Source organism: Sinocyclocheilus grahami, unplaced genomic scaffold (genome assembly GCF_001515645.1).
Source record: "Sinocyclocheilus grahami isolate Dianchi unplaced genomic scaffold, SAMN03320097.WGS_v1.1 scaffold88.1, whole genome shotgun sequence".
In the NCBI taxonomy this organism is placed as follows: Eukaryota; Metazoa; Chordata; class Actinopteri; order Cypriniformes; family Cyprinidae; genus Sinocyclocheilus; species Sinocyclocheilus grahami.
This window is the reverse complement of record NW_015505267.1, coordinates 796961-805760: the sequence shown is the minus strand read 5'-3', so window position 1 is coordinate 805760 and position 8800 is coordinate 796961. Positions and strand designations below refer to the sequence as shown.

General features: G+C 36.5%; 1 protein-coding gene across 1 annotated transcript in view; it reads right to left on the bottom strand.

The window, feature by feature from the left end:
• LOC107587023 (UPF0606 protein KIAA1549) overlaps nt 1–6626 on the bottom strand; it is a 72986-nt gene extending 66360 nt beyond the window's left edge. The window contains exon 1 of the mRNA XM_016274623.1: nt 6296–6626. Coding sequence (XP_016130109.1) covers nt 6296–6389 — 94 coding nt within the window. The 5' untranslated portion in view covers nt 6390–6626. The remainder of the gene's footprint in view (nt 1–6295) is intronic.
• Nucleotides 6627–8800: the final 2174 nt, after the last annotated feature.

The window sequence follows — 8800 nt, the reverse complement described above, 5'->3', positions numbered from 1 at the left end:
ATTTAATGCTCCTATAACTTTTATTAGGGTAAAAAAAACAGGAGGACAGGATGATATTTATTATTTTTACACACCAGAGGCTTTTAAATGAATTGTGAATCTAAAATATGCATGTTAGAGAATGTACAAATGGTTAACATTGTTTGTGTCATAACAGTCAGAAGTTCTGGGCTTTTTTTATTTTTTTTTTTAGCTAACTTAGTTGTTATTCTTGGCTGAATAGCTCTAGGTTTTAAATATGTACACAGTTTGGATTAAATGAAAGTAGTCACATTTTTTAATTAGCATGTTTTTGTGTTTTGCTTTGGTACCGAAATTGGTACAGAGAAGCGTGGATTTTCACTGGTATTGGTACCGAATACTGAAATTTTGGTACCGTGACAACACTAATGTGGAGCGCTGCACGCTGTGACTCTGTGTTGCTTCAAGTGCATCATTCTGCACACGGGATGCGCATAAGCGCTTTGTGCCGCTCTGTATTTGGAGCCTTTAGTATCATAATTCTTTTGCGCAATGAAAGATTATTAATAGCCTTTCTTGTTCGTCTTATCTATCATATGTTGCTGACTCATTACTCTGCTATACATTTAAAAGAAATGTATTTTAATTTATACAGTAGTCAACATTTGAAGTGGATCAAAAAGTTCACAAGAACGGGTATTGTTTTGGTTTTAGGACAACTTTGATGAAAGGTTTTGATCCACTTCAACTGTTGACTACTATAGTATATATGTATATATAAATATATTACTTGTTTTTCATGAATGTATTTTACAACAATACAAAGAGCAATGTGTACCAGATTTAGTTTTACACTTATTCACTTTTATTTGATCCCCACTAAATAATGTCTTTTTTTTCACTAAAAGTATAGGATTTTATAAAAATATTGTGCACTCATGATTTTTCTAGAGTAACTATATTATATATTTTTTTTTTCGTTTGTTATTTTTCTTTATAATGAAGCTGTTTATATTTAGTAGATTGTGTGTAACATACAAAAGAGTGATGATCAGGTCAACACACATTGAGGTATAGAAATTCTACACTGATTTAAAAAAACTGCGCTGGTATCGGATCGATATCGGTATCGGATCAGGATCGGTTCTGAAAAAGTGGTATCGAGCCAGCCCTAGCATAATTCTTTGTTCCAAATATCGACAGTATCGTACCTTTGTCTTTTTCTGACTTTCAAACACTTTCATGCTTCAAAACAATGTTTGTAATGTTGTGATTAATCTCATAGCTGGTTGGTTGATGATGCCTTGGAACTCTTTGTTGGGGATTTTTTAAATCTCACTTGAGAAAATAAAAGTACTTCTGGAACCAAGACTGCCAAAAAAGTGGGCAGACACTCTTACACTCTATTGGGATGCATTAATTTGGACCACTTTAATTACTTAATAAATAATTAATTAATGCTTGTTGCATAGTGACGCTTCTGCTTATTTTAACGGTTTAATGGGCTTGAGCAAACATCTGCCATGGGGAAAGCAGGGCCACATGAATCCATGCGCCCCAGTGAAACAGCTCTGTGTTCAGAGATATTATTGGAGCATGCTAAGGCAAGCAACACTAGTGCTCATACTTAAGAAGAGATCCCCATCCTTTACCATAAAAGTTAAACTTTGATGTACAACTTATCTTTTTGTTCTATGGACACAAATAATACCTAATATCAATACAGCATGTTGAGGAGAAGTGTACTATTACCTCTCTAAGCAATCAGACCTACAATTTTTGCCTGGCAGACAATAAAACAGGGGTAAAAATATCCCCTAGATTTACTTTGAAGGGCCATCAGCCATATAGGATGCTGAGTATTTGATAGTGGCCTCTTCTGACTTATAACCACCCAGAACACTCTTAAAACCTCTCAAAGCAAATTATAAAATGCATAGCAATTCCCATTCAAAACACACAAGCATCTTAGTGGAGAATTTTGCACTGTAGCAGAAACTGTGCAGAATACAGATCCCTATAAAATACATTTTATTTTATAAATGTATAATTTTTATTATATTTCTGGATTTGTTTCATTCCATTTAAATGTAATTTTACTAATCCAAAAGAATGTCTAATTAACTGAAATCATGAATCTTATACAACGTGTCGTGACAACAATATATTAAAAGTTCAATAAAATTTTATTTTTAGGTCCCTATGAAATCAGTTTCTTTTTTCCCCCCACAAATTCTGTTTTTTATTTTTCCCAAATTGAGGTTTTTCCATTAACATTTTTTGGATACCATTTTAATTGCTTAATTTAATTTTAATAAATCAAAAACAATGGGTAATCAGCTGAAATCTGTGTACTGTAAGTTCCATTTTTTGGACTGGATTCTGTGATTCCGTCCGCCTTTTCTGCATTGCAGAAATCATAGGACCCTAAGAATTGGAAAGGTGAAAAGCTTAAATCTTAAGCTTAAAAAAAAACATTTTTTTTTACACCACCACATATTCATATACCCAGTTTTGTTACGGTCAGTCAACTTTCAAGCTTTCAAGGTTAAATTCTGTACATCCACATCATTTAGATGCCAGTCAGCGACAGTCGAGGCTGTGAAAACTATGCCAATGAAAGCTGTCTCTATTTCGCCTTTTGAGAGGACTGGGACTTTGACCACAATTAAAAGAAATAATAATTTGCATACACACAAACTCACTGTCCTCAGCACGCCTTATTGACCTACCCACTAAATTGTTGGGCGGAGTTTGATGGCTCCACCCACCACCAATTTCTGCTCTAAACCAGCAATATGTGCTCAGGATACGAGATGACAGTCAGCTTTTCATAGATCTCTTCTGTTTAATGCCTTTGATGTTAATTACGACTAGCCTCTCCCATCATGTAGTGGGAAAAAAACTGTCTGACCTACATCACAGTGCCAAGATGAAGTATAAAATTGCAGAGCAATTTTAAAATGCATAGAGTCAGACTAAAACAGTTGTGAGCAAGCAGATGATGGAAGCATTTGAGCCGCTAAGCTTTAGTAATTATATTGCATCATATAAATGTGCTTGACACCATTCCCTCAAAACTGGCAAATATAATTGACTATTATTCATTATTATTACTTTGCAATGACTCGTTGAACCTAAATAACTCAATAAACTAAGGGAAAGAGGAGTAAAACTTAAAATAGAATGGACTCCCATTAAAAATCTACAGAACAACCCGATTTTCTGGACAAAAATAAAATTTTCTACCTACATATTATTCATTCAAGGGTTAAATGAAGGCGCTGGCCCAACTTAACCCATTCTCATGCTCTCTATCGTTCTCCAGCCTTCAAGGGTTTCTTACGTCAGGCTTTCTCAGATCACAAGAAGAAGGATTCTGTCTCAGTTTCAGAGAAGCCACAGAACTGACAAGATCCTTTCAGGTTCTGAATGTGACAGATCGAGACTGAATAAATTGTCACAACAGACTGACCCAGTTGGTTTTCATGAGATGTTTTGATGTATTTGAATATGAGATGTCATAATGACAAGGCCCTGTCTTAAAGGGACAGTTCATCCAAAAATGAATTTACTCATCTCATGCCATTCCAAAACTGTATGACTTTTTCTTCCGTGGAACACAAAAGATATTTTGAGAAATGTCCATACTATGGAAGTTGTTCCAATTGTTCCATTTGATTTGAGTCTAAAGTTCTTCAAAATTTCTTCTTTTCTGCTATGCTCATCCAAAAATGAATTTACTCATCTCATGCCATTCCAAAACTGTATGACTTTTTCTTCCGTGGAACATAAAAGAAGATATTTTGAGAAATGTCCATACTATGGAAGTTGTTCCAATTGTTCCATTTGATTTGAGTCTAAAGTTCTTCAAAATTTCTTCTTTTCTGCTACGCAAAAAAAAAAAACTATCCCTTTAAGAATCAGAGTATCACAAATACTATTCCACATTTCTTTTATACAGATTGAGATATGCTGAAATGGATATAAATCGACTGTCAACACAGTGCACTTCACTCAATTATAAGCTCCTAATATCTTGATTTTCAGCATGAACAGACATGTAATAGGACGAAACACATTGCAGTCAAGTTTACTTTGACAGCTGATCTACGAGAATCTTCTTAAAGGAATGATCCCCAGTCTTGAGTTTGCACTTGGGACAGCACTACAATCCGCAAATTAATCTAATTCCATCTAAATATTTCTTTGTACCAACAAAAAGCATCTAGCAGCATTCATTTTTTTCTGTAGCTAAATTTAAATTCTTATTCTGTCTTTATAGTGTTCTCTGATTCATAGCACTCCGCATACAGGCAAGACTAAATGTGCTCAATTTGTAATCTACCTAAATTATTACTGTTATTAAAAATGATACTAATCCAGTACAATTGTTTGTAAATGTAAGGAATTGCTTAGGTTTCAAAACAACACGCTCCAGTCCGTGACATGGATTAGGGTAAATCTAAAACCAATGCAGATGAAGTTCCACACAAGCAAGAAAAGTAGACTTAAAAGTCTTTGTCATCATGTTGACAAGCTGTAGAAGATCTGACCGGCTTTTAAACTAAAGTGGACATTTTGAAGATAATTTTCAAAAACTTCTGAAGAGATAGGCTAAGAAATGAGAGAGTTTCAAAGATTAAAGACACCTTCAGAGCCCGATACCGATATGGTGGCCGATATATCGTGCATCCCTACTTTAGATTCTGAAAGATGTGAGTCTCTTAGGTTGCAAATTCAACTTAAGGCCTTAAATATTTGCTTGCATTTTGTAAACAAAGACGGAAAACAATTATGTAGCCAAAAAACAGGTCAAAGGTTTGTTCTGATAAAGTCACTGACATGAGGGGATAAACAATGTTAAATATGCAAATAATAAAATAACTAACTATACACTATAACTGTGCAAAGTTATGATAGCAAAATAGACAACTTCTAAAATGGAAGGAAAACGTGTGTCGTCGTCTCATGTTTCCATCTAATATCTAATCAAGGATAAATATGATTTGTGCAGACCACAATGTGTTTTTGAACACATTAATTTCGAAAATCATTTGTCATCATGTTGGAAAACAGAATCCAACCTGCGTTTAAATTTCCCCAAAATGTTTTCACACTGTCTTCAAAACTTCGCATTGCATTAAATCAGTTTTAAACGTCTCCCACAAAAGTCTTAAAGGGGTCATATGATGCGATTTCAATTTTTCCTTTCTCTTTGGAGTGTTACAAGCTCTTGGTGCATAAAGAAGATCTGTAAAGTTGCAAAGACTAAAGTCTCAAAACCAGAGATATTCTTTATAAAAGTTCAGCGTTAACCACGCCTACCTAAAACGGCTCGTTCTAATACGCCCCCACATATCTACGTCACGATGTGGGAAGATTTGCATAACGCCGCCCAAACGTTCATGCAAAGAAAGAAGGCGTAACTTTTAGTTTCGCTGTAGTATTGTTGTTGCCGCCATGTCCTGAAGACGCTGTGTGCTTGGTTGTGAAAGCGAAACTACTTTGTTTGGTCTTCCAAAAGAGGACGATATCCGCTTCGTCATGCCTGGAGCTGATCTGTGCTGGTCGCTGAGGGAATACATCAACTTTCACCGTGGACAAAGCCCGCCTCAGCTCACTCTATCCCGGCCTCAGCACACGCTAAGCCGGGGCTTCCCGTCACGGTAGGCCACTGTGTTTTTCGTTGCCACTGATGATTCAAACGCGAGTTTTGGGCAGTAGAGTAGCACTTGTTGTTTATGATTTCTCCGATCACAAATGCAGACAGAGTTTTATAGCGCTCCAGAGCGCTATTCAAGGCTAAGTGTATCCCATCATGCATCATGTTCTGGAAATAATCGTGAGACTTTTTGCCGAGATCTCGCGAGAGGTCACGGAAACCCTTCCAATGCAAGTTAAACATTCATATAATAATTAGATATTACAAATAATTTGGTAGAAAAACGGCGTTTTTACGTTTTATTGGTGCAACGATGAGTTGTGGTGATATTTATTTTGAACAACATTTGCAACTGCTTTTTATCACTTAATTAGAAGCACCACAAATTAAAATTATGTCATGTTATAGGGACTACGGAAAAGACATTTAGAAGTTGATTTTAAAATGCAAAGTATTTCAAATGAAAATAAAGCTGTGTAAACACTCGCATTTTTACAACACTATAAGTGTGTCCCATCAGGTAATGAAAAGCTCGACACGCACTTGTGGTCTTCACACCCACTTGAAGACTTCGGCCAAATACAGGAAATACGTCATTTAAGTAATCAAGTGGTCAAGTGCAAAGACTGCAAGTGTGGGTATTTGGACAAAGCCTAAGCCATCACTTACCTGCAGCAGGTGAATCAGCGATCACCATGGAGACGACCGTCAGCAGCACGCACGCGGTGACCCGACTACGTCTCTCCATCATTAGACCCTCCATTTAGCGAAACTCATGTTTCGTCCAAGGTGATCCGAGGAGAGATAATCCACGCGTTTAACTAGTCGCCGTGAACTGCAGCAGATGAAAACAACACCAGTTATATAGGTCACATTTTCAGTCCTATTTTCAGCATGACTTCATGAATACTCCCGAAACCAAATCTAACGATTTTAATCATAAACCGAACAAATGACATCTTGCATATCACTAAAAACCGAAATTTAAATCACAGCTGTAGATTTGAACCACTAAAACGAATTGCCATGCTTCCCCGCGCTGACAGAGCTCGGACCGCACGGTTCCTTTGTTCCTTAACTTGTACGACTCATTTCCGCGAATCGGTTCTCTTGAACGATTCATTTCAAACAACCAACTCATGGCGCGATTACGTCATCGCGTGGTCCCTGCCATCCAGTCGTGACTTATTACACGCTCCAAACGTTCCAGTAAAGTCATGTACTGTAGGTAAATACTGCTGTTTATTACATTTGAACGAATACGTTTTAATATTAAGCGTGTTCATTTAAATGTTCCAATTGTTTGTTGCAGACATGAGTCAGTCTGTGAAATAAGCATATTTCCAGCGATATTGACAAAAAATGACATCGCGATATTTTCTGGGATTTTTATCATGACGATAATTAGACGATATTTTGCTGAGTGTGTTATTGTGCTGGTATCTTAAGGACTGCCGAAGACAGCTGACTCCTAATGTTTTTAATATTCTTCATATTCTGTGTGGTGTGGTCAGTTCATACTGATAGAAATTAATCTTTTCCAATAGGTTTAAACAGATTTTTACATTTTATGGGCGTTTTTACCTTTATAAAGCCATTTTTTCTAGAAGTGTCCATTATCTTTTGAGTCAAATCCTTACATTTAATCAGGGAATTAGAATAATAAGACATTTGGGCTATTACCAAGCAAATGAAATCAACACAGAAGCTGCATCTGAAGTGGCATTTAGATGTATTTACACACATGTATTTTGTTTAATGCAAGACATGAACGCATTTAACCTGCAATTACAAATGCATAAATAATGTTTTGATATATTAAACATAAAACGTTGAATACTGATATTTGAAATGATTTAAAACATGAAAAAAATCGATTAAAAAAAAGAAAAAGACGAAATTTGAAATTAAAAGCGCCAGTAGGTGGCAGCAAATCACTGTTGATAAGTGAGTCACTGCGATTGAAACGAATCATTTAAACGGTTGATTCATTCAGGAACGAAACACCGGCATGTTGCTCAGAGACACAAAACAGCGCTGTGGCTCTATTCAGAATTATTTTTGTTGGCGAAATAGAGCAAAAACAAGCAATATGGTGTCTAAAACGTAAGTCTCTTAATTAACTTATTGTTTATTGAATTCAATGTCACATTTGTAATCATAGTATTTTTTTGGAGAAAAACGGCACTCTTCGTGTGAAATTGAATAACTATATGAAGCGGCATAAATATAAAAATGTTCTGCCATGTCTTGAATTTGTGATCATTCTAAATGCATTTTAATAGACTGAATCATGCAGTGAAAGAACGCACTCGCACTAGTCTAGACTTCACGTAATGCATGCGTGCGCTCTGTAGGGATGTTTTGAATGGTTTCTGCAAAATACTCGATAATGTCAAATCGCACATCGTTAAAACAACAATTACGATATTATCGCAGACGATATATATCGCACACCCCTATTTCCAGCTCATTTTATTTGCACCATTTCTGCTATTCGACTATTAAAGTGACTTTACGTCACATTTATCAAATCCTCAATTCACTCCAAATGTTTAATAACTATTCGGAGGCGGTGAATTGCACCCTTCTCGAACCGCCAGGACCGATTCAGGCAGATTCGTGAACGAATCCTTTTCGACCGGTTCAAGAGATTCATTAAAGAAGATTCAGTTCACAAGAGCGATTCGGACATCTCTACTGTGTGCACTAATACACGAAGAGCAAGATCCAAACATTGTTTGAATCTTGTGTGTTGCTTTCAAAGGACAAAACTCACACGTTGACATATACAGCATGCCTTACAATCAGTGGAAAGGTTTGTGAACTCTCGTTTGGAAAGGCTTCTTGTCGGGATTTCCAGTAAATGTTTATTTTAAAGCCAAGAAAGACTTTTAGCACACCCACAGCCTCGAAAAGCATCTCCTTACCTTCAAAGCAGACAGTTACAGCGGTCTGAAGTCGATTTAGCGTCCAGATCCAGTTTTAGATCAGGATTAAAGCTTCTGTTTTGCATTATTGCGTGACACAACGGATGATTTTTTTTCTTCCCGTAAGTGTCTGGATCCTGTCTGAGCATCACTCACTTTCTCAGATGCAACCACTCTGTGTTCGGGACTGCACTAAATCCTCTCTTGACAGCAGCACTTGGAGTCTCTTGCACGGGCTCTACGG